The sequence below is a fragment of the Platalea leucorodia genome, assembly GCF_965183815.1.
Source record: "Platalea leucorodia genome assembly, chromosome: 4".
Classification (NCBI taxonomy): Eukaryota; Metazoa; Chordata; class Aves; order Pelecaniformes; family Threskiornithidae; genus Platalea; species Platalea leucorodia.
In genome coordinates this window covers 10,221,487-10,247,486 of record NC_138826.1, presented here as the reverse complement: position 1 = coordinate 10,247,486, position 26,000 = coordinate 10,221,487, and the positions used below count along the sequence as shown (strand labels likewise).

Below are 26,000 nucleotides of genomic sequence, written 5' to 3'. Positions count from 1 at the left end.
TTTGTCTGTGATTCCAGCAAAGGCAACAGGACCAAAGGGGTGCACGGGACAGCGACGTCTGACACCGGTGACTGCGGCGAGGTGTTGGCTGCGCATGTCGGGGTCGGGACGGGATGGGGAGGCAGCGCTGCCCTCCTCCTCCTCCTGCGCGCTGGGGATGGCAGCGAGCGAGGGCAGGACCGGGTCCCTGCCTGCTAGGTAGGGCAGGGCAGGATCCGGCCCCAGCGCCCGGCTGGGAGCTGAAGTGGCTGTTGAGCCCTTGTCCTCAGCAGGGTGCTGGATCCTGGGGAAGAGCAGTGCCTGCCTACTGCGTGGCCATTGTGCAGGTGGAACAGTCTGATGGACTTCGGTCCTTGTCTCATAAATCAGTTCACGTACTTAATTTTAACCATCCGAACACTTGTTTCCTTAGACTTTAAAAAGTGATGAAAGCTTTGGCTCAACAAGGTCCTTAGGTGGGAAATTTATTGCCAGAACTTGCTCAGCTTGCCCTGCCGAATAGCTGTGCTGGGTCCTGCTTCCCCTGGACAAGTGTAATGGCATGAAGAAGGTGGAAGGTAGGATGAGTTCTGCCCGCTGGCCTCAGCAGGGCCAGCTGTGTGAGCAAAGCGGTCAGGATTTGTCTGCCATTGACTTTTGGCCAGTCAAGGACCTGCTGGAAGAGTCTGGAGGCTGGCACATTGAGTCCCTTCGTAGACAGCTAAGATAATCCACCTGGCAGCGTGGATGGCGGATGCTGGTCCGTCTTGCACAGTGTAAAAAAGACGATGGCACAGTAACGGTGCGGACAGAGCGGGACATATGGCACGCACGTGTGCGAGGAAGGGGAGGCTGCTGGCGAGCGGTCTGCCGTGGATCACGCTCAGAACAGGCTGTTCTCCATGGAGAAGAAGGATACTCTGAAAAGTGTTACGGGGCAGCTGAAATACTCCGGAGGCAATGAGTCACTCACGATGAATATTTTTTTCTGACAAAAACCAGACATGGATTAGCAACTGGAACTGCAAGTCAGAAAGTATAGGTGGTAGGCATGCAGCTGCACACGTACGTGGGCAGGAAAGTAACATAAAAGAGCCGCAGGCCTGTGGGAAAGGGAGACACAGGTAAAACAGAAATACACTCGGAGAAAATTATTTGGCAAAGGTGCCTGAGACTTCCACGTGCAAGACGCCTGACTCTCAAAGGTGCCAGCCGCGCTCTAAGTGGTGTTTGCTCAGCACTTCTGAAAAGCAGGCTGCATCTCTCCACGTGTTTAGATGGGAATATATCGGGTGGAAAGCCTGGCTTCAGTTTTCCGTGAGTTCAGGGAAGTTGAGGATGTTTCAGACATACGGCAGGCTGTCGAAGTGGCTGCAGAAGTACCTCCCCACCGGTGAGAGCTGCACAAAAACTCTCCTGAAAATTCACTGCACTTTGAGACCGTGACCCTCGGCATCCACTGACGGTAGCTCCAAGCAGTAACTGATGAACGGATGAAACTATGTGCCAAAAATGTGGCTTAAAATTGTGATCTGAACTATGCCCATGGCACACACAGCGTTTGACAGCATCAGCCGCGTGTTTGTGATACAGCGCGCGCCATTTCTTCTGCAAACGCTGCTTTCCCTTTTGGGTATGCACGTGTTTCCAAGTTTTCAACTTCTTTATCAGCTTTTTTTTTTTTTTCCCCTAAACCCTATCTGCAGTCGATGTTTTATTAATAACTTCTAAGTGGCTATTTTGCAAACCTTCCTTGTGCTGCACACTTTCCTAATTTATTGTAATTTCCCGTCCGGTGGAGTGCACTTACTTCCTTTATGTAATATATCAGCTACAGGCTGGAAATTGTGCAGCTATGAATTGAAAGAGCAGACTTTCTTGAGGCCAAATGCGGTCAGGCATCATTGCCACTGGGAGCAGAATTTGACCTGATAATCTAATCTTATACGAGAGAGTATCTCTAGAAAAGTATTGTTACCAGCAGTAAATGACCTCTGCTAATGAAGCTGGAGCAATTAGTCCTATTCTAAGCTGTCAAGAAAATGTTAACTGCTGAACAACAGTTAACGTCGGATAGCTCAAATAATGAGTGTTTTGTTTGCTGGTGTGTGTTAGGTGATGTGTTGGGAAATAATTATCCTTTGACTAGCAGCCAGCTTTGTACTAATCAGAAAGGAGAAGTCATGTTCTCTTTGAAGGATTATACCTAAAAATAGTTCTGTTACCGCCAGATCAACGAGCGAAACGAAGCAAATTCACGGAGACGTACACACCTTCTTAACATTTCACTTTTCATCCTAAAATCTCATTGTTCAGCTGGAACTTTCTGTTTGATCGTGTCAAAAGCACTAATATGATCTCCTGCAATAGCACTAAGCACACTCCCCCCGAGGAGCATTACCCTATGCACCACTGACTCGCTTTCAGAGCCTGCCAAATTCCCAAATGCCCCAGGAGGAAGTAAGGAGTCTTTCTCTTTATGTAAACAATCGCATATAACGTAAGATCAACAATATTTGTGATAATCGTCTCGCAGAAGAAATCGATACGCTTTTTATTTGAGATGTTTGTATGCCTGCCCATCCGCAAGGAGCAGCCGTGGTAACAGCAGGTGATTTATTTGTGCAATTCAGTAACTTCAGGCTGTCAAACTGCGCTCGAAAAAGTGACCGAGATGGGAAAAGGATAAAAAAGGTGATGCTGGCAAGCAAACCCAGGGTTGTCATTGCAAACGGCAAAAACTGGGGCATCTTTTGCCATCCTACAGGTGTTGCCTTTTACTGGGAAAGTCTAACCGTTTTGGATAGGGATGCACCAGGCAGATGCACTATAGAAACGCAGGTTAAGAAGTCTGAGAGGTAAGACACTTTCCATACAGGACTGTGCCAGCAAGGGACTGGCAGCTGAAACATGCCCCAAACATCCCTTAAAGTTTTTCTTACTCTTTTGGGATAACAGCAGCAGGCTAAAGCACACCTGAGCAGCTTCTCAGCCGACGTAAAGCTGCACAGCTCCCTGGCCATCCATGGCTCCCGGGAAATGCGCCGCCCTCCTGGCATCTCCCCTTCCCCTCCGAGGGCCTCCAGCTTACGCCCAGTTTTGCGGGACCTGGAGCCTTCCCCCAGCCCGGAGCCGTCGTCCTCTCGCTTGGTGCCCCACGAGGAGGTGCCCCATGAGGAGGTGCCCCGTGGCTCCCCAGGGGTGGCACTGCTGCGGGGGGGATGCGCGGGTGCTGCAGGGTGCGCCCGCGCTGCCTCGGCTGTGCCAGGCGTGCCGGTGCAAGCTGCCGGCTGTGCCGCTCCACTGAGTCATCGCTCCGTCCTGCAAACATCAGCAACAGAATCGGGCCTGCCGAGCTGGAAATGGAAGAGTGTTTGGGTTTGTTGTGTAAACTGGCAATCGGCTTCCTGGTTCACAAAAACTGGCAGCTTGGTACGCACGTTCGCTTCGCAAACTGCCATTTTGTCTTCCCGCCCGCTCGGCTCCGGGGTTTTTCATGGTGGTGTTTGCTTGCTTGGCCTTAGCACCCAGCAGCACGAGTTTTTCAGCTGTGCCCGGGCAGCAGTCTGCATCCAGACATGAACGATACCAGATGCTGGGCAGTGCCTGGGTTTGGTCGTACCCGTTCCTTCCAGGGTTGATGCTCAAAGTTATTAATACCAGCAGCACCAAGGTGCAAAAGCACCAAACAAATAGGAAATGAGTCCTGACCTCCAGGTCCACAACCTGGAGGAGAAAACTGAAGCTTACCCAGAGTTTTGCCACTGCCATGGTTAGCAGCACATCTCAGATGTAATGGTGTGCCTTTCCTTTCTGATCCTGTGTAATGCACCAAATCCTGTTGTCCTTAATGAGATTAAATGAGGATTTTCTACTAGTTTGGTGCTCCAGCCATTACCCACTGTTGTGTGTCTCTAGGCAGTGATGTACCTTTGCATGTCTGTCCCAGTGTCTCTCTCAAAGCCATGATATTGAGACTTCTTCCTACCAAAATTATCTTGATAATTGGTCTTAAGCTCATTGGCACAATGCTTTGAAAGGCAGATTTAAGCCTATACACCAAAGAGGCAATTGGAGCCACCAAAGAGCTCAAAATCTCGGCAGCTGATGGGTGTATAAATATTTCAGCTGCCAACAAGTCATTTAGCAGGGCCAGGCGAGCGCTGCAGCCCCCTCAGAGGCTGTCAGCTGCCCTTCCGCAAAGTGGGACTGCAGAATCCCCTGCCACCGTAAGGAAAAATTTCAGGGACAGCACAACAGCTCATGGCAGAAGATTTGCCAGGTGGTAAAATTTAAACAGTGGTTTGTGGCCAAAATTTGAAGAGTGCTTGTTAAGAAGAAGGAATTGAGACAAGCCCCTGGCAGGATTTCCTAGAGGGGGAGGGAGAACAGCATTCGGGGTTAAAGTTTCCATATACAGATGAAGACCCCCTCGTTGACTGGTCCAGCAAGAGTTACAGATGCTGCTGGCACCCTGTGCAAGCCACAGTGGTTGTGAAGTGCTATCTGCCCCGGACAGCCCCCGGGACAGCTCACGGTGCCCACAGCCACCCTCCCTCTGCTCCCATTTGGGTGTAGAGCGTGCCCCCCTCTCACCTGCCCAAGCATCAGAGGGGACCCCAGGGGTGTCCTGCGACACAAAGGTGTGTGCCAGCCTGTGTCCCCCCCCGAGGCTTGCCGACCCACCATTGTGCTGCGGAGGGAGGAACGCTTCCTCTTGGACTGGGGCAGGTAAACTGGGAGACGTCCCACAACGCTGCCATTGTTTAACAGCTCGCCCGCTCGCGGAGCCCGCCTTCCGCGAGGGATGTTTTGTTTGTCTGTTCTTCCCCTAAATACTCGCTTGGGAGCTGTCAAATAAAATCTCAATTAGCTTGCTTACGACACGAAGCATGCTGTGGGATGCATTCCCTGGCAGGCAGCTGCCCTCGCTGCGGTACGGCGGAGGCACGGGGGAGGCAGGAGGGGCGATGGAAGGACCTCTTGCTCACACCCCTCCTCCTGACCAAAGCATCACTGGTACCCTGGTGGGTTCCCATCACCAGACTAGGACAGCCACAACATCAGTGTGCCCAGGCTGCACCCAAAATCCCGGATCTGACACAGGAGCACCCAATCTGCTCATGAATCAGCTCACATCAAATACTCGGGCTTTTTGGAGCTTTTATGTAATATTTGGTGCAAGGCAGCTGCTGCTGCAGTAATTGCCAGTAACAACAGCTATTGTAACACTGCTCTAAACCACCTCGAGCGCATCCATGGGAGAGGTTTTGTTCCTGTTTCACTGCCAGGTGGGTCCTAGCTAGCTGGCCACAGGGTGAGCGCATGTCTGCAGTTCTCAGCATCAGCCCATCTAAGCCAGAGCTGGTCCTTGCACTCTCCCCGCCGTTGCATGTCCCGCTGCCCAGACTGGCTCTGCTGCCTGCACAACGGTGTGTGCAATGGGCTCCTCAGGCTGAAAACCAGCCCTTTGAGAAAAGGTTTGTTTCAGCTGATCTACGCGGGTTGCACAAACATGGGTAATGGCATGAGAGGCATGGGAACGTGCACAGCGACGGGGCTGGGATCATGCTTTGGTAGCAGCCCTGACTTGAGTCCATCACTGTGATCACAAACCTCATGTCCGGCGGTGATGCTGCAGAAGCTGAGGCCCAGACCAGCACCCTCTGGCCTGTCATTTTGCCTGACCTGCGCTGGAAAAGCAGCACTCGCCACCTAAACTTTCCCTCACTTCAGGGACCACTCTGAATATTATATTCAGAAGCTTAATGACTAAGCTATTAAACTTCTCATTGCATGTGAAAAGTGAAAAAAAACCTTAGTTTTTGTAGAAATATTTGTGCAATAGAGGAAAAACATGACTTAAATCTGATTATCCACTGTGTAACTATACCACAGTGAAGAGCATGGGACAGACTCCTCAACTTTTGGCAAAGATCTGGACCAGGGGAGCTGAAAGAGCAACCCAGGTACCGGCTGACAGCACTAAGTTGTCCCCAGCTGCAAGAGGGTGACATGGCAATGAGGCACGGGCAGCGGAAAAATAATTCCCCAGGAAGAGCAGCTCTGTTTGCACAATGTCTTTGTGTGGATCCCAATGCTGATGGGCACCATTGAGCTGTTAGTGACTTGTGAGTAATCCCCATCGTGCGTATCTTCTGGTGGGTGATGTTTAACTGCTTTTATTCCTATGCACTTCGCTCATGTGGGAGCAAGGAATGTGGTGATAAAAAGGCTGGAATAATTTCAGTGCTGGATGGCTTCCATTAATATATTTCTCATTATATAATGCTGCCATCGCTGTACAAAATCTGCTAAGGTGCCTTTTAGGAAGGTGAAACATTTCTACATAGCCATAATTAAGAAAGTTGTGTTGTAGAGCAGGCTGGGCTTTGATCAGGTGCTTTTTAATTGCACCGTATGTACTTGGGCTTTTGCATGGTATGGATTTCTTTTCCTTTGCGTTACAAGGCACCTCATAAATTAAACAGTTGATGTTGTCAAATGCATACCATTAGCACTCCGAGCAGATAATCCGTTCGGTGGCCTCCGCGGAGTCTATCGCAGGGCCTGTCTCCAGATAACGGCCTGGAAGAAGAACAATGGTGCTCCGAGCTCCCAGGGAGGGACCTCCACTCTCTGCTTCTGTGCTTCGGAAGAGAAAAATTATCATTATCTGCATGGCTCAAGCTCCCTTTGAACTGCAGTTATTTTTTACTCATACATTCCAAGTATTTTTTATATGATATCAGCGAGAAACTTGAAACCCCCTTTGAGAAGAGAAAGATTTCCTGCAGCCCTACTACTAAAGAAAATGGATAGATCAAGCAGTAAAGTTCAATGACTTATTTAGCATTAAATAAGAAAGAGAATAATGAATTGGATTTTGTGTGCCTGTTTTTCCTCTGCAGGGAACAGTCAGGGTAATGGATTTTCATTGCCTTCTGCTTCTGTTCATCAGTCTAGGTGAGTTCAAAACACTGCTGCCTTTTTGCGCTCTCTTTTTGTTGCTCACTTGTCACAACTTCAAATATTTGGAGCCTAGCAAACTCATCGGTTTGCTACCATCAACGCCATCCCCACTGGTGAGGAAAACATGCAATGTTAACCCCCTACGTCCAACGATGACTTGTGGCCTGCTGCGTGGACATCTGTATTTTATGCTAGGTAGCTGCAAGTAGGCAATTCCTTACTTAGGGTGGACACTAGTTTCCTACTATTATGAGCTCAGGCGTTAACGTCCTTCAAGAGAGACATTATTTCCCCACTGGGTTCGCCAAAAACTGGTTGGGTCTCCAAAACCCTCCTTTGTTTACAGGCTTTGCCGAGCGCGCCGTAGGGCTTTTTATTGGGGAAGGAAGGGAGGTGGTGTAGGAGGAAACTATTACAAAGCTATTTAACATAAACAACTTTTTCATGTAAACTCCAAACACCGCTTGGCAAGGAAGAGGTTAAAGCTCGGGGGAGGACGGGGGGGACTCATTAGGGCAAAGATATAAATAGAAAGTCATGAAGCCTAGGGAGGGACACGGGTGAGGAGGAAGCGATGAGTTGACCCTAGATGGGGTGGACTCCCTTGGCTTGCTGAAAGCCCTCTGCTGCTCTGCCCTCGGGCTTTGGACCTGGGTCCTCCCTATGGCAGCCCAAAGTGGGGGGATGCTCGGACAGAAACCCTGCATAACTGACCGGGAGTTGTATTTGTTCAGAGGTGAGCCTGAAAGGTCTTCAGGTCACCTGAAGACTTTATGCAGAGCCAGAAACTGCTGCTCGTCCTGCCTGCCCCTTTCTGCCCCAAACCTTCACTAGGTCTGCCAGCGCCTGCCCAGAGCCGGGGAGCTGCCCTCTGCCCGCTTGGATGGTTGGAGCAGGATTTCCGTTTCCCTACCAGCCTTGGTGGCTCGGGCTCTCTGGTCTCTTGTCCAAATGGGAAATGCATGATGAGAAACTGTTTAAACAACTTAGGGTACAAGGAAACTCACTGGAGTAAAGTACAACGTTATAATTTATTTCCAAGGAAATGATGCACTCTCCAAAAGCACTCCACTCAAGCACTGCAATTTAAAGTTGCAGGATAATTGCTGGCCCTCTTCAGTGCTGCCTGCAGCCCTCATCTGGGTCTGAGAGTGGTGCACAAGGAGGGCAGGAGTCTGCCAAGATCATCTGTGCTGCTGTCTGCTCTTGCCACCAGCAACTGTTCATCAGCAGGATATTGCAGATCTTTCTTTGCATGCAGTGAGATGCTCCATGTGGGTATAACTCTGCTGGTGAAGAGGCGTCAGGCAACATTACATAAACTCTGTGCCAGTGGATATGTAAAGATATATTCAAATGTTAGTGAGGGCATTTCCTTAAAAATGTTTTAAACCACCCATAGCAGCTGCATGGACCAAGATCACAAAGAGCAGAGAGTGACCAAGCAAAGGACCATCTCCCCCATCCCCCAGGCTGTAAGGTTGCTACCTGGGCACAGTTGAATGCCTGAGGTTCAGGGAGGGTCTGGCTCTTAGAGCTGTCCTGACTGTTGGTTTGCTTGCGTGGGTAGGTCGAGACAGCCTGGTGCTGGTGAAGGAAAGCCCAGGAGGCACCGAAGCCCCAGAGGAATTCTCTTATTCTATTTCCAGCCTTGCCTTTTAAGATACAAAGGGCTTCAGATCAGATGCATTTCTGAAGCTTATCTGTGTGAATATTTGACTGCTTATCCAAATAGAACAAAAACCTTCAGACCTTCTGAGGTCCATCCATCAAGAGCCTTATCTCCCCGTGTCACCGCTTGGCTCCCGGCCGCTGCTGCTCAGAGCCTCCCAGCTCCCGGGGCTCGGCTCTGCCCACCAGCTTCCCATCTCCCCTCTCCGGGCGGCTCCGCGGCATTATCCACGGTCGCCTCCTTCGCTCCCTGCCACTTCAGTGACAGTCTCTGCATTGCATGCAGGAGCGGCAGGCCTGGGCTGCTGCATGGTCTACAGCCAGCCAGCATCCCGATGGGCTGCGTTTGTGCTGCTCTGTCACAGTCCACTATCTCCATCCCCCACGTACGTAGCCATCTGGGCTATGACCACAGCCACGACCAGAGCAGAGCACACTGACTCTGCTTGGTCCCAAGAAAAGAGAACATTTGTCTTTGTTTATGGGATATTAATGAAGCCCGGATAAAGGAACACAGTCTCCTCTAGCTGAGGTTCAAAGACTGAAATATCCAAGGAGAATGTTTCTGATCCCCTCTCTGGTAAATGAGGGATGCACCGGGAGCGTGGCAGGCGTGCAGGAGGGGCATCAGCATCCTTGGCCCTGCGGAGGTTCCTGGCTGGGTAAAACAGCTGCATAGTTAGTCTTATGCCTGATTTATACAACGCGTTATTCAGCCTTGTCAGAAGAGCCTTTGCAGCGCGTTGTACTTGGTATCGGGGGTCACAGGACATGTCTTGCTTTGAAGCTGAGCTGGCACAAGAAGTCGTCTGCAGTCCTGCCGTCCTGTCAAAGCCGTGGCCAAAAACAACAGGGTGAAGACTTTGGAAAGAGCCACCCATCCACAGCATAACTGAGTTAAAATGGGGGCCTGGCTGGCTCAGGGCTTGAGAACAGCTTTTAAGCACATCAGAGGTTGAAATCCTGGGCACAACAGCAAGGATCAGAGGTCTTTCCTGCTTGGTACTGCGCGATTTCGGCCCGGATCGAGACAAGCTTCAGCATTGGGGTGGCCTTTTCCGATGGGCACCATTTTTCTATGGTCCTCTTCGCAGGAGAATCTGACCTGTGGGCTGTTGCTGCTCTCCTCCCCATGGTTTTAATATTTTTCTCTGTTTTGATAGTTGGAAGGGTAAAACTAATTCCCATCTCATAGATAACAATGAATGTGACCCAATAGCAAGAGGATAAATTTATTTTTTATACTGTGGTGTATGATAAGCTATTTATAAATATTATGCCACTTCTAGGTCATCATCAGGATTTAAAATAAAGTTTTAATTTAAACATAATTTTTCACTGTTGACAGATATGATAAATACATTTTTGTTCCAATAAAACCTAATTTCAACAATATTTTGCAAAATTCATTACAAGCTAAGGATTATTCCCCTGATTTTTTTGCTTTGTTTGTCTCCATGTTCCAGTGTTTAGTTTAATGTTACATTCCATTATAGAAAAAATATCTGTGACTGCAGTAATTCATTCACCGAGGCCTCTGCTTAAGGGATGGGAGGATGCTCTTGAGAAGAATGAAGGAGACAGGAGTTAGCTCGTGTCTTGGAGGCCTTGGGGCAGTCACAGTAACCCTCTGCACCATTCAGGCACTTAATGCCTTCCTTGCAGCTCCATGGGGCACTAAAAGTTACCCCCACTGGAAGATACCCTGCCTTGAAGGGGCTCAGGACACTTGATCTGGTGCTGGCACAATGGGAGCAGATGTGCCTGGTCACAGCCCGAGCTCCCAGGCCCGTGTGATGCCGCTGCAGCATGATGACAGCAGTACCTTAGCATTGCTTCAGGGATTTCAACGTCTGTGCAATGGCCCAGGACCAGAGGGACCTGTTCCCAGGGCTTCAGTGGCACACGGGATTTCTTTTACATTCAAACTCCCTCACTTAAATCATGCTTACTGGTGTGAAGATGGAGGCCACCTCCTCCCCTCCAGAGCATCCCTCCTCTCTTCCAAAGGCTCTTTCTCAGGCTTCAAGACTGATGGCAGAGCCAGCCCTCGGGGCGCTGCTGCAAAGCCTGGTGGCAATTTCATGGCAATTGAGCTAACCTTGATATTCAAGGCAATCCCAAAAGAAAGCCGAGAGGGCACAGTGGGACTGATTTCATGTCCAGAAGGTGAGGTTAAACAGAAGTCCTGCATCTACAGGAGGGTTGCATTCCTGTTGCCTGAGCCACCCATCCATTGCTGAGCTGAGTCCCTCCAAAATTTCTCTGGACCTTCTCTGGTTTTCCTGCTTTCCCATGTAAACAGGTCTGAGGAAGATCTCTTTTTCTGCAATCAAACATTTTCATTCTGCAGTAAAACAGCTCTTACATCAGCTACCATTGTATTGTGGATGCAAATGCAGCACAACAGAGCCCTTACGTGTTTTGAGGTGAGGGGGGCAGACCCTGTGCTTAGCAGCAAAAGTACAAGGAACAATGAGCAGGAAAAACAACTTGTTTTAAAGTGCTTTAAAGCTGCTGTCTGTCTTCTGAGCCCCGCAGCTTGCAGCCCGTACTTCTCACGCCACCTCCCCACTAGACAGTCAAACAAGAGATGATGCTATTTGGAGAGCAAGTCTGCGTGCTGGAGATGTACAAACACTCATGCTTGTATCCATGTGGACTGGCCAGCTGCTGTGCTGAAACCACCTGGGAAAGGGGCATCCAGAAGGGGAGGGAGGTCTTCTGGTGAGTTGCCATGTCGCTCAGGCTGCTTTCATGGCGATACCTAGAGGACGTCATCCGGCGTGGCCAGCTATGATAATCCGTTCAGTGGGAACAGGTGCTGGAGGATAATCCTGCTGTTTTTCTTGGTTACGGTTCGCTTCGGTCACTAGGACTGAGCAAACAGGATTATCATAGCAGCGATTCAGGAGGTGAAGTTACTGGTGCTGTGAGTCCGTGGCTCTGTGGACATTTGTTTCCTAGGCAGACGCCGGCTTTGCTGAGCAGCCTGCCCCGGCCAGGGCAGCGGGTGAGCGGCTGAGCTGTCGGCACCAAGGGGCTTCACTGGCTGGCTCCTGCCTGCAGTCCTCCCTCAGGTCTGCGCCGTGCCCCTCAGGGATGAGGACTGGATCCCAGATGCAAAGCCCATGCTCTCTACAGCTCTCCTGGAAAGATGCCTCCCCCAGCCCCCTGGTTTTGAGGGGGATGGAGGCCGCCCAGCCATGCAGCAGCCAGTGCCATCGCCCCGAAACCTGGGCTGGGCCAAGGCACTGGCGGAGCAAGGACAAGGGGCAGCAGCTCCAGCCGGGCTGCCAGGTCCACGCTGGTGGGGAAGGCTTGAGGCACTGCAAACCCCCCCCAGGGTTTATGGTGAACCAGCCCCTCCCTGTGAAACTTCAGAGCAAGTCTGTCCCTGCGTAAGTGCAGGCTCGAGCTTCCAGCAGACTTTAATGTATCGTCAGGTTTTGTTTTAAATCCCCAGAGTGCTGCACACATCCATTCCCTCTCAGTCCTCCTCCACTGCTCTTAGAGACCATCGTGTGCCCTGGTGGCACTCCTTGCTATGCAAAGTCCATGCCTCTCTGTTCCTGTTTCACCACCTTTTGCTTCTTCTGATAACAACCCCTGACCCCCCCACCCCACCCCTGGCAATTCCCTTCTCCACCAGCGAAGGAGGACGTGTAAGGTTTGTGGCACCAGCCTTTACACAGTGCCTATGCACAGACGCCTGCTCCCCTTTACTGGTTTGCTTCGGGACTTAGCTGACACCTAATTTCAGTAACAGCAAAGCAATCGAGCTTGGCTTCATGGCTTTGTGGCAATCTTGGCCCAAAGCTGTTTTAAATAACAAATTGCAACGTGTACAGAGACGAATACCAAACTGCGGGAATAGGAACTAGAGACGTGCAGCTCAGGAAGGGTTGTTAAAGCTCCAGCTTGTAGCCATGCTGATAAGGCAGTTTCCAAGAAGTTGCCCAGCCCTTAAATTCTAGAAACCCTCTCTTCCCAGGTCAATAACCTTTTATGGACTGAATCCTGGTGTCATCCTACAAGTAAACACAGTCCGGGCAGGACCTTCTGCAAGTGATATGAGAGAAAGGAGAACCCGTGTTGCTAAGAAGGGGCCCAGAGACTTTCTAGCATAGAAAACCAAAGCACACAGTGCAAAGCACATTTGGTAGTTCTGGTAGTTTGGGAAAGCACAAGAAAATGCTTCATGCAACTTCATTCTTCTTTGGCCAAGTCTCCGCCTTGCCTGAGAGAGGATCGAGGCTGCTGCTCTCCCCTCCCTGCGCTGCGCAGGCAGCGGGCTGCGGCACTGCAAGGCTTGGACTCCCTCCAAGGTCTCCCCTCTTCCCGGGGAGCGCTCCATCAGCCCCGGGAGAAGGGCTCTGCACCCAGGCTGCCCCGACACCAGCCCCCTCGCAGCTCCACTCTCTGCTTTTCACCAGCCTTAACTTCAGACACGAACAGAGGCTCTTTGGGGAGAAGATTTTCCATAGCACCCTGCAGCTCTGTTAGCAAAAATGTTCAGTGTGGCTCTAGTGAGAGCACCAAGACAGGGCTGATGAGACTTGGTTGTTTGGCTCCCTCATTTCACAGGGATTTTTTAAAATATCTTATGCAGGTGCGGGAGTTGACACAACAGAGCATGCACCACGTTACAGTCTGTCCAGCTTGTGTGCAAACACTGCTAGTCCCTTTTTAAAACTCTTAGGGGTTGTTTCATAAACACAACATATTTTGCTTAATTTCCAAATCATGTGCCATTTCCTCAGCAGGCCCGGTGGTGGAGGAGCCGCTCATGTGGACACGGGCTGCAGCCCTGCGGAACAGTCCCGGGTCCCTGCCAGAGCTGGCAGCAGAGCCAGGCAGAGGCTACCACCTGCTGGACCTTTCTCATTGCCTCCCTGCTCCGAACCTCTCCACAATGCCATTTACTGACAGCACCGATGGCTTTCTGGGCAACCGCAGAAATGCTGTGCGCTGAGCATCACGGCACAAACACCTCTCGCTAGCTCTTCATCCCTAACAGGGCTATTGAGATGTGAGTAAGCCGTGTAAACGGTGAGGATGCTCAGTGAGTAGCTTTGTGGACCTGACCTGTTTGTCGCTCGTTTGGGGTCTGACGTGTGTTTTACAGAGTCTGGGTATGCTCTCTTCCTTGCTGGCCCTGCAGAACTGGGGCACCTTTCTGAGCTGACGCAAATTGCCAGAGTTTCGCTGAATTGGGGAACCTGATATTTCCCCATCGAAACTTGCTCCTACCAAAAAAAGAAATGACTCTTCCAGCAGTCCTTAAGAAGGGGGAAAAAAAATTCATGCATACTGGATGGGCATCTGCCTGAGTTTGCGTGGGATCCCACCCTTGTGCGGGGGGCCATGGGGGTCTTCATGGGAAGCACCCTTGCATGCTTAGGGGTCTTCATGGGAAGTGGTGCTAGGGCGTGAACCCAGCTCTGCCATGCAATCGTGCATCATCGTGCGGGCAGCACTCCCGAGCGGGCACGGTGGGTCCACAGGGCTGCTGCTTTTGTGAGGGTGCAGGACTTGGCCTGTGTAATGCAGACAGCCCAGGGCCATGTTTGTCCCACTCAAGGAGCTCAGCCTGTAACTCACCCTGGCTCCTGCAGCATTGAAATTAAAGGACTTGGTACCTGCTTTGGATGGGCAAACTTTGGGGATCTTGCAGGGCTGAACGCCCACTGCTGCCAACATGTCTGGGGGGGCTCCTGGTGCTGCAGCACATGCATTTCTAGGGCAGAGACTTTGTTTTTGCACCGAGCGCGCTGAACGCCGTCAGCCTAATTTCCTGATCTAGGCTTTTTTTGATTGACCTGCTCCTCTGAGCTGCCCTGAGCCTCGGCAGGTCTTGCTAACTTGCACCTCCAATGCATCAGGCCTCGGCTGCCCAGTTAGCCAGGCTCTGGGAAGGTCACTGGAAGGACTCCAGTGGCTTCAAATAGGAGTTGAGTAATGCTGCATAAGATCAAAACAAAAATGTCTCTGCATATGAAAAAATATTATGGAAACTGTATCATTCATGCACAAAAGCCGCACTTCAAACTTTATCATATAAAATACATAATATTGTAAATGGAAAGATAAATTGCATGAGGCCTGCTGCGCATTAAAATTGTTGGCCTGTGAAAACATCCCTTCCCATAAACACAGCTATGTCCTGGGCTCCGGCACACAAGTAGGCATCCGAAGCTAGAAAACTTGGACTCTTTCTGCACTCCTTCAGAACACTTGTTTCTCTGTAGCAGTAATTAATTTCTAGGCTCATCCCATGTCTTGTCAAGAATGACCCAGTGCAAACGCTTACGATGGAGCTGTCAATATGAGGTGACACGGTGGTGTGACAGGTAGGCTTCAGGACCCCATAAATACAGCAGCAGTGCCAGGGAGCGATGCCTGGGGGCAGAGGTGGGTGCTGAGAGCACCCCATGGGCAAGCTGCAGTACTTGGCTCCGTTAGGTCTTCGTGGGAGGTCTGACTCTGTGGTCCAATCCTGACCCACTGATGCTGGCCAGGAGTTGACTGTGGTGCCCAGCAATGCAGACGCCCTGCGGTTCGCACAGCTGCCATCTGCAGCTTGATCGTATTCCAGCAATAGCTGATTGCCATGGACCGGGGAGCAGGATTTAGCATATCACCTTGAGGAAAAGAGCAGAGTATGGCTTGGCATGCACAGCAATTGCAATTTTTAGGGAAAAAATGAATTAATGTGGGTATTAACCAGCAATTTGTCATACAGCCTCTAAAGCTAGCTTCTGATGCTGTGAAGTGTGCAGTGAAAAGCGATGGATACTTCTGCATCTCCTCTGGCTTCTCCGAAGCTCTTCAGCACTAGGAGCAGGTGAACACTACCAAGGCTGTTTGCTGCTCAACAAATGGGAGAAGCCATGATGAATGCTTCAGCTGCTCACTGCAAGTGGCTCTTTCCTCTGACCTGGGGCCACGGGGCAAACTGTAGCTCAGTCTTTCCCTCTGTACCGTGCTCCTCTCCTCAGGCAGGAGCATCAGGAGCTGGCTGCAGGCACTGCAGAAGCACCGTTTGTCTCCTGGTAGGCTGGACCTGAAGCACTTGCCATATACCACTCTGCTGTGCCTCACTACCACCATCCCGTGACAACTCTGTGGCAGAGGGGTCCCACCGCACTCCCTACAGCAGCTGGGTCTGAATGCAAACACATTCAAGCTTCAAGCAATACAGAGCCAAGTGAAATAACCCATCTGCACCATTTGTCCACTATTGTAATCAAATTATCCTTTTTTTCCCCAAAACACATGCAGCTCAGGCCAACCGGTCACACTGTGCAAGCCCATCCCTGATCCGCATGCCTACAGACCGCAAGAGCTGTGAGATGGCTGACGGGCTCTCAGGCTCTCATGCTCTCCTGCCCCAGTGCTGTGGAATGTGGCTCAGCTAACTAACTGGGCTATACTGGTTCCCTGCTGGAGCGTGTTCCCCTAACTGACATCAGGAGACATCCAGCTGTGATGACTAAGCTCTTCTTACATTCCAGAAGTCCAACAAATAAATGTTTCTTGAAAATAAGTTAGTGTTTTGTTTTGGGAAATGAGTGAACCATCAGCCTGACTGCTTTTGTGTAGGGGGCAAAGCTTCACAGGGACCCGCAGGGCACCAGGCAGTAACACAAGCATCTTGCTTGCCCGCCCTCCCAGCTCGCCTCTCCTCCTTTGATGGGTTTGGAATGAGCTCTGGAGGTCTAACTGTGGAGAGTAATGATGTGTGAAAGCTCACTTTCATTTTTCACTCTACTTTTTTGGAAGGTGGAACATTTTACAGTTGACAGTACCATGCTAAAACCATATGAGGCAAGCAACTATTTTTAACCAGACGGAGACTATCTGAGAGTCTACTGATGAATCATTTTAAACAAGGAAGAAATCATGAGATCCAAAAGTGGTGCTGGGGGCGGTGGGGGGTTGGAGGTGGAAAGGCTTTTATCATGCACTTGTTCCAGTAACTGTTCAACTACTTCCAGACTATGATGACGACTCTCTGAAAGTGCCTGTGGGGTCACTTCAAGTAGAGGCTGCATTTTACAAAATGCTTCTGCTTTGAGAGAGAGGCAGGTGCTCAGGTTGGAGCAGCTTGAGAGGCTGCCTGTGCTCGCTAACTCCCTTCGCAGCCTGCACCGTGCTCTGAACTGTGCCAAATGGGAGAAGGCACTTCTCTGAGCCCCCATCGCCCCGTTGTGCATTAGCTGGGTGCGATACTCTGACCACTCGTGGGACCACAGCCTGGGGTGAGAGCAGAAAGGGCGGCCTCAGCCCTGGTCGGGATACCCTTCCACCTGACAGCGAAAAGCACTGTTTCTCCCTCCTCTGCCACACCAGCGCAGAGGTGGCACTTCAAATAACGTGAGTTCGCCAGGCGAAACCAGCCCTGTGGATAAACTGAGAAATTTTCTTTCCGTTACCTTTCTCTAACATATCTCAGACTCGCAGCAAGACCCCTTCTCACTGGCGGGCTGGCAGCTATGGGCTAAGGCAATTCCTCACACAAGGAAAGAGAGAGCTAAAAAGACAGACTGAGTTACAACTGCCCAGCAGGCTACAACCCAAACCGTGTTACAAGCCTATCAGCACAATCATGTGAATTAATGCATAACTTATTCATACTCACTCAGAGCACAAGGGTGGTAAACATGTGCATTGTGTTTAGCTTTGTTCTGAAGTTTGTGGCTCCATTACATGTGCAACAGAGTACTTGGCCTTGGAGCTGAGCTGAGAGTCCATGTAGAAACACGGCACTGCTCGGGCACACCATGGTGCCAGGCCAAGGACTGGGAGGAGTGTTTCTGCATTCGACCCTGCCGCAGTCTGCAAGGCTTTGTGGTTTGCAATGTTTTCCCATTTTGCAAGGGGAAATCAAACGTCCTTCCCTGACCTAGTCTGGTACTTGGTTGCTGGCCTGTCTTCTCGGTATCATTGAAACCATGGTGGGACAAGTCCTCAGCCCCCTTTAGACCAGTCTCTTGGCTCTGATTTCCCAAAAGCTGCTGCTCCTGGGTTCCTCTGCATTGAGAACAAAAGTCAAACCCTGTCCCAGGTTTGCACTGCAGCACAGCTGGGGCGGAGTGTGCGGAGATGACACCAAGGCATCATGGAGAGGTTCTGCATCTGCCTGTCACACGACAAAACATAGTGTCTTACTTTTGCAGAGATGGGAAAGTTCAAATGAACTCTTTCTCTACCAAGCCATCGATAGCATTGCAGGAGGAGTGCGTGCATATCAAGAGTAGTTTTAGCTGCCAACTTGGTGGCAGCCTCGAATGAGGAGCCTATTTGCCATGGTAGGTAGGTTGCAGCTCTCTCCGGTGTCTCTGCTGCACTGCGTTTGCCTTTGCAAACATCCTGAACATGAGCTATAAGACGAGGTGGACTTTCTGGCTGCAAGGACCCATAAACAAATTTAGCCAAAGGGACTGGATACATCCCCTTTAAAAAGCCACCAGGGTCAGTGTCTGTGGCATGGGGAATGGAGCTCAAAATAAATGACTCTTGAACTCGATGTTTTTAAGAGCAATTGCAAAGCGAGGGGAACGCAGCACGGCCTGCTGCGACCTCCACCAAACTCTGCACAAAACCCACAGTGCTGCAAAGCCCCGGCTCTGTGTTATAGTTATAGCTGTCACCGTAGCTGTCACCTCGTGGTTTTGTTCTCACTGTGCAATGGAAAGAAGTGAGAAGCGAGCCTTGTGTTGCTACCTGTGACACTAAATGCAGCATGAGCTGCCAAGCTCACAGGTATGGTCTGCGGGGCATTGGAAAGAGGGGACTTGCTTCTCCCGTGGGACTTGGATCCCATGTGGGATCTCCTTCCCTGGAGAGGCCCAGAGCTGCCCTTCCAAACCCCCCTCTTTTCCCTTTCCCACTGGTTATTTCTGATCTTACCCATCCTCTCCGGGTACCACTGTGGGGAAGGGACGGCTCCCTGCCCGCCACCAGCCCACCCAGCTGGGGCACACCGCAACCCGTGCAAAGCGGATCTGGGCCTTTTGCTTGAGGAAACATGCGGTTCAGCTGATGCCGATGATCGGCATCCAGCATGCTCACGCTTGCACGCCACGCGTGGCTTATCCTGTCCCTGCGCCTGCAATCTTGAGTAATGGGGCCTGACACGTGTGTTTTTCCAGAACACAGTCTCTTCAGATCAAATTAATTCTGCGATTTCCATCTGCTTCCTCTTCTGCATAAACGATGAAGACTTCCTGAAGCTAACGGCCAAGCTTGCTCGAAGCTGGGACATTAAAATTAATCTTTTGTTCTTAGGTACTTTCTGTAGTCTGATGAGTCTGGGTGCTACTTCTCCCTTCTCACCCGCAGACCTGTAGGTCCCAAAGCTGCAGGCAAAGAAGCATTTTAGCGGGGGGATGAGGAGGGCAGGGCAGGGTGTGAAGTGACTTGTCTGTGGGTTCAAGCCTGCCTAGAGGCTCACACTGAAAGGTCTTTGCCGACAGCCTCTCTGTTGAGTCGGTGCCCGTGCGTGGGGCAAGCGCAGCGCTGTGGGTCCAGCCTGGGGTCCACCACAAACAGCCTCAAATGAGCCTGCAGCTGCATCCCACTTCCTCGGTCCAAGGGTGAAGCCGGCGGTCATCCAGGCGTTTCTGAGGACATGGTAACTGAGGGCTGTCTTTAAAAACACCAGGCGATCTCTCCTTCCCAGTTTGAGGGGCTGAATAGGATGTTTGTATTTGAGCCCCAGCAACACGGTGTCCTGTAGGTCCTCTTTGCATTAAGAGGAACTGAGATTTTGATGGGAACATCTTGTATTGTGCATTCATTTCCCCCCCTCCCGCTCATCAGGGGTTGCATCGTGTTGCTTATATTAAATTCTAAAATACAGATGAAGCTGTGAAGCATAAATAATAAATGCTGCTCATCATTAGATACCTCAGAAGCACATCCCGTTAATAAAGGGTATTGGGTGAATAAAATGCCTTTTACTCCCTGATCAAGACATTTTTGTTCACTGCTTGTCAGCAAAATCTAGTGTTGAGTCTAAGCCGGGATGTTTATATTTTTGTGTGGATCTACATTTGCATTTTCTCATGTCTAGTTCTGTAACCTGACTGTGTTGCTAGTATACAAGAGGAAACAGCCTCAAGTTGCGCCAGGGCAGGTTTAGGTTGGATATTAGGAAAAATTTCTTCACTGAAAGGGTAGTCAAGCACTGGCACAGGCTGCCCAGGGAAGTGGTTGAGTCCCCATCCCTAGAGGTATTTAAAAGCTCAGTAGACATGGTGCTTAGGGACATGGTTTACTGGTGGACTTGGCAGTGCTATGTTAATGGTTGAACTTGATGATCTTAAGGGTCTTTTCCAACCTAAACAATTCTATGATTCTATAAGTAGTGCTGGCACCACAAAATTTTCATAGCCTATAAAAGGCATGGAGCAGAAGTGTAGAGAACATAACCTGCATCTGTCTCCCACCTGCAGTGCAACCACCAGTACTTATCTTACAAGTAGGACCTCTCTCAGTCACAGATCTCAAAGCCCTTGGTGACGTGTATGCCTTCTTTTTTAAAAAATGCTAATCACGTCCTTATCCAGCTTTTTGTTTGAGTAAGATGCAGTGTCCTGGTGCTGAGCTGCAGCTTTCTTGGCTTGCTCTGCTCACCAGGTGGGTCTTTTCTAGTGGGATTTTTAAGTGTGGTGAATTTTAAACTAATTAGTTAAAAATTTACAAACCTGAGCATGCAGTCTTCATGCTTGCTTCAGTATCACCCCTCAGGGACAGGCCTGGTTGATGCTTTCAATAAGGTTGAGTCTGTCTTTCTAACACTGGTTTTACTTGTGTCTGCTTTTGTGCCCTTCTCTTGCCTGCCAGTGGCGAGGTCTACGTCCCTGTTACACAAGCGAATGCTGTCAGTGTTTTCCTTCTTGATTGTTCTGCGTGTAATTTAGATTCCACTAGCAGCATTTAGATTATGTCATTGCATCATTTTGATGGTGTTTTTCTTGGCTGTGGGTTTGATTTTCTTGGCATTGCAGTTAGGGCATCTTTGCAGACATGTACACTTGCTAGCTGCACACGCCATTTCCCCCTTTGTGCACCTTGTGCTCGCCTCTGCAAATCCAAACTGCAAAGCACTTATTTTGCAATTCTTTCCTTGCCTGTTCACAACGGCTAACGCAATTTCTCTTCCCCTTTAATTTTCATACGTCAGTAGTTATCTTGGGTTAAAATTGTCCTTATACTACATAAAATCTTTAATTTTTTTTTTTTTGATAGCAGCGCCCAGAAGATCCAAGCAAGGATCAGGAACAATTTATGCTGGTTCTGCACAGGCAAAACCCAATGCTCCTGGTCCCCAAGTGCTTCTGCTCTAACCTTCATACGGGACAAGAGAGGGATAAAGGGAGGAAAACAGGAGCATCAGGAAACGACGATGCAGCATTACCCAGCATGATAGACGTACACGCTTGGCACTAACCATTTTCAGACCTTTGACAGCAGCCGTGCAAAGGGATTTCAAAGGAACTGCGAAGGATAACTAGGTACTTTTGAGTGTTTTTCATCACTGCATCCACAGCTCTACTGTCACGTTTTGCTTGTCCTTCTCTGGATGCGCGCCTTCCCAACAGAATGGATTTAGGATTGTATTTTTCCCTGGGCTGTTTAGCAAAGCCCGTTCCTTACTCCTGGCAGTTCTGCTTTCAAGGCATCTCCAGTTTCCCACAACATTAGTGCAGGGCTCTTGGTGGATTCATTCAAATCCTCACCTTTTTCATCCCCAATACTATTAGAACACGATCTGCCCTTTCTTTTAAGAGCTGACAGTCAAATCAGACACGTATGCTTTGCCAGTACAGAGCTGTCTGTTCTCATATATTACCAATTGTATTTCTTGCCAGTGCTTTTTGTTAAACAAAACCAAAGCAATTGCTCCCCAACAACAATCTTTTTCTCCTTTAAACCCATCAGAAATCCTATAAAGGTGTTGAGCTAGAATCTGCATCTTCCTTTTCTCTCCCCCTGCCTATGTATTGCTCTTTCTGTGCTCTCTGCCCTGGCACTCCCAGCTGCCATGGCCACAGCACCCGGCCCCAGCTAGCCCAGTGCCAGCTCCCAGGATAGCCGGGGGCAAGCGCGGTACGTGCCACACTTCCCACCAGACAGAGCAAACACACCACACTCTAGGCCTCTAGGAACCTAGTACCGAACTAGAAATGCAAGCAACGTGCTGCTCTCATGACTTCTTGTCATAAGATTTAGGAAGAAACAGGAAAAAAAATTGGCCCAGCGATTATTTTGTGAGAAAGCAGTACTGGAAGCGCAAGGTTTAACTCAGGGGATGATCCCTGCGCTGCCGTCGTGTCCTGCTCCTTGGTGGAAACACTATATGAGTAATCACGAAGCTGAGGGAGGTCTGGCAGGGGCTGGGGTCTCTGGCTCCTGGGCAGGCAGCAAACTTCTAGAAGCATGTAGAAGAAAGAGGGGAAGGGAAAATTGACAGGGTTGGGAGCCGACACATAGCCCAGCACAGGCAGATGCTTCCCAAAAGGAATCTCCAAAGCGAATACAATGGTGCAAGCCATTTCTGTGCTGCGCTGGCAAAGACTTTTCTGTTTCTTTTTCATAGCTATCTGCTCAAAAGTGCGTGTTTTCAATACCCCGGGGTTGAACAAGGAGAAGTTAAGATCATGCTGTCAGCTGCGCGCCAGACCTGGGCTTGCAGCGCCCCGAGTTCGTTCTGCAGAGGACAGGAGAGGCTGTGGCGCTCCAAAAGCAAGTGGGGTTTGCTCTTGTGCCAGGATGGCCTTTCTAAAAAAAAATATTTTTTTTTATCCTCATATCTTAGCCTTTCACCAGCTACCCAGTTCCCAGCCCCTTCCTCTCCCCTGTGCATTGATTTTAAGCCTTTTCTGCGTGGTGCGGACAGGCCGTTCCCCCAGCCCGAGGTGGCGGAGGGGCAGCCAGCACGGGCTGTGATGGAGGCGGCGCTGGGCAGGCACACTCGGGGGCTGCTCACACCACTTCTTCTCACTGGTTTTGCACAGCTGACTAGCCTGTTTTGTTTTCCAAAACCATAAATAATGGTGCCCAGCCCAAGCTTGCCTTCCTCTGAAACCTATCAAGGGCACAAAACCAAACTGAACAGGGATTTTTTTTTTGTAAGCATGATGTTTTCAGAAATAAAGTCTTTGTTCAGGCCTAGCCTCGGTGTGTCACAGACCAGCCTGATTCCTCAATTCACAGGCAAATCGCAGGTAGGAAAGTCCCACAGATGAAAGGCTCGTCACAAAGTCTGCTCCACCTTCCTGACAGCACAAGCTGGGTTTTCTGCTTCCCGAGGAGCAGATCTTCACGGCCTCAGATAATAAAGCCAGGTCTGATCTCTCTCCAGGGAAGACTGGCTCCTTTTCCAGTCCTGCTTTGACTACTTTGTCTGACTTTGTTCCTGCCCAAAGGTTTGCCCTAGCTGATGAGCCAGCAGGTTGATAAGGGAACAAGAGGTCCTTCAGCATCCCCGTGCTGTTGCATGTATCAGGTCCCTGGTGGCCAGAGGACTGAAGAATCAAAGGAACCATCTCATGTAGGCAAATGTATGAATTTTTCATCTTAATGCATACATATGAGGGATCAGGACCCCAGCTGGCCTCCCCAGCAGCTGTGTCTGAGATGGGCTCCTCGCTGGTCACAAGGCACCGCACAGAGGACGGCGGCCGGCCGGGAGCTGCTCCTCCGTGCCCCGGACCAGCACGGTGGGGACGGGGCGCCAGTGCAGGAGCCTGCGAGGCTGCTCTGAGTCACCCTTTGGAAGGGCCTCGCTTCCTCGCTCTCTGATCCAAGGCTGCTTTCTTGGCAGAAACCTCCCCCAGCAGTCGGTGGTAAACTCACTGCTTTGGGTTGGGAGGGCTGGTTCGTTTGGGTTTTTTCCAGTGTTTGCTCTGATACACAATTAATTAAACGTAAGTGCCTCCACTTACTGCTCTCTAGAGAAACGCTGCTGGCTTGCGTACCCTGGCCTTTGGGGACATTTCTATTGTTTCAGCTACCGCCAAAGCCAAGGAAAGCTAAATCACACTCTCCTTCAGCACGATGGGAGGGAGCTCACCCGCCACCGTGCCTCAGCATGGCTCCTGGTTGCCTAAACATTGTCTTTAATGGAAGACACGCTGCAGTGGATTTGACATCATGAGGTGACCACTACCAGCAAGGTCTGGGCTCTGTCACCAACCCAAGCAAGGTCAAATCAGTTTGAAATAGTTGACTGGTCTTTCACCATCAACAAGCAGCCTTGGAAGATTGCAAGAAAAGTCTGAGAGAGGGAAATGGTTTGACGTAATTCAGGTAACAAAAAAATGTAATCTGCGAGCCTCGTGCTACAGGCTTACTGCCAAATCTGTCACATCTCTTTTCCAAGGGCTTCACGTGCCTGAGGAGCAAAGGTAACTCGATCCAACCTGTATTTTGTCAGGTCCTGGTTTAGAGGTACACCTGCATTTTTGAAGTGCCAGCGTGGTAGCCATTCCCTGCCGGCGGCCCGTCTCGATACGTTTGGTATCGGGGTTGCACGGCCCAAGAAAAACCATGAGGGCTTCAAAGCATGGTGTCCAGGACCACGGGTACCCGGATCGATGGCTCCTCTCTTCACCAGATTGGTTTACGAAGCAGAGGCTTTCCTCCGCCAGTCCTTGCTGATGGAAAATGCCTGCTTGGCTCCAGCTGGATCTTTCTAGAGCCCAGAAATGTCTGATTAAAGCCAAGCGAAACAAGGGGCTGTGGATGCTGGGGGAGGGTTTACCTGGAGCCGTGCAGGGGTTTTGCTGCCAGCCATCCTGCCTTGCTCAAGGAGCTCCGTCTCCGCAGCATGGAGGACGTGGGAGCTGTGCAACCACCTCCGACACGCTGCAGGTCACAGCGCAGCACTGCCAGGGAAAACGCGTACTCCTTGCTTTGCCTCAAAAAGCTGAGCAGTGACCTGCGGTGGGTCAGGAGCTCCTCAAACAGTTGAATAACCACGCAGCTTGGGAGCAGGTGGACAGCAGCGGGCAATAACCTCACCCCTGGGACAGTCCCATCTCCGTCCCCACCGCGGCAGAGTCCTGTCCCCTTCGCAAGCCATCCCACTGGTTGATCGAGCCCTAGGGCCAGATCAGACACACGGCAAGGCGAAGGGACCAGGGAAAGCACATCGCAAGCCCAGTTGCCAGCAGCCTGTGTCACTCCTGACTTTAAGCCCATGACAAGCTGACAGCAGCTTGTTCTGATTTCTCACTTCAGCTTATGGCTGAGATAGATACCTTCCACATCCTCCTCTGGAAGGGTGAAGCCCTTAAACATTTTCCAGAGTCCACCTAATCAATATTTCTCTGATAATCTAATTACTAAGGTGAAGCCAGATCAGCTGATTAGTACAAGCCACTTACAGCATTAACAGGTTACAGCTCAGAGCCCAAGGTCAGTGTTTTTCAGACTCTGACTTGCCAAAGTTTCCAGGGAATTTGCAGACCCACAAAACAGGTTTAGGACAACCGGCGCTAGGCCTGTTTTTTCAGCCCGTAACTTGGCCGTATGCTGCTTTTACCCGCAGTGTTGATGTAAGGCATTCTCACCTTTTTCCTTCTCCCCTGTGCCAGGCACTGACTGGAGTTAAAATAACTTCAGATCTAATCATTTTCAGAGTATTTTTAACCAGCTGCTTTCACAGTGCAGCCTCAAGAACCCTTCTGTCGGGCTGCAGGGGCTGCAGACCACAGCTTGAAAAGCATCGCCCTGCATTCGCACCTTGCTTTGAGCCATCGCCATCTTCAAAGGCAGCAGTGGTTCCTGAGGAGCTGCGGGCTGGAGGGCCCAGGGCAGCGGTCGGGGACTCGCAGGCCGCCCCGCGGGGGACGGCTGCGGCTGCTGGGCTGTGCTCACCTACCTCCTGTAAAACACTTACAGCTCGCAGGCTTCTCCGTGCTTTCATCTGCTGCTTTTCCTTATTCCACGCAGGTGGGATTATTTTTTTAAATAGAAACTTCTTAAGAAGCCCATAGACGTTCAGACCAGAATGGATGCAGCCTTGGCGTCAGCGAGGTGCTGCTCCCCTTGCGGCACCGGAGCAGCCCCGCCGCGATCAGCGGGCGGCTGCATGGGGTAGAGAGCCCTGCAAAACCCGGGGCCGGCGGGTTTCCTGGCTGTAGGGCACCCACCGGGGCAGAACAGCAACAAACACGGCTAACAGCGTATTTATACACAGCAGAGGAGAACAACTTGTTCAGCAGCACTCTTCCACTGCAACAGTTACATTTACGCATGCAAAGATGTTGCAAAATCAGGCACAGACCCGCTGTGGTTTAATGCAACATAGCCTAAAACCAACCACAACAACAAAAACCCAACCATACCCCTCTATTAAAAAA

General features: G+C 50.5%; 1 protein-coding gene across 11 annotated transcripts in view; it reads left to right on the top strand.

The window, feature by feature from the left end:
* The window catches only part of ADRB1 (adrenoceptor beta 1), a 29,536-nt gene extending 4,212 nt beyond the window's left edge, over positions 1–25,324 (top strand). For 2 of the 11 annotated variants that reach the window (XR_014228107.1, XM_082311191.1), the window contains one exon: positions 18–6,884. Coding sequence is in view for 9 of the 11 variants with exons in the window: in XM_082311191.1 (XP_082167317.1) it covers positions 18–62 (45 nt within the window). In the remaining 2 variants the exon portion in view is untranslated. The other 9 variants (XR_014228106.1, XM_082311198.1, XM_082311193.1 and 6 more) reach the window with 9 other exon arrangements.
* The last annotated feature ends 676 nt before the right edge of the window (positions 25,325–26,000 follow it).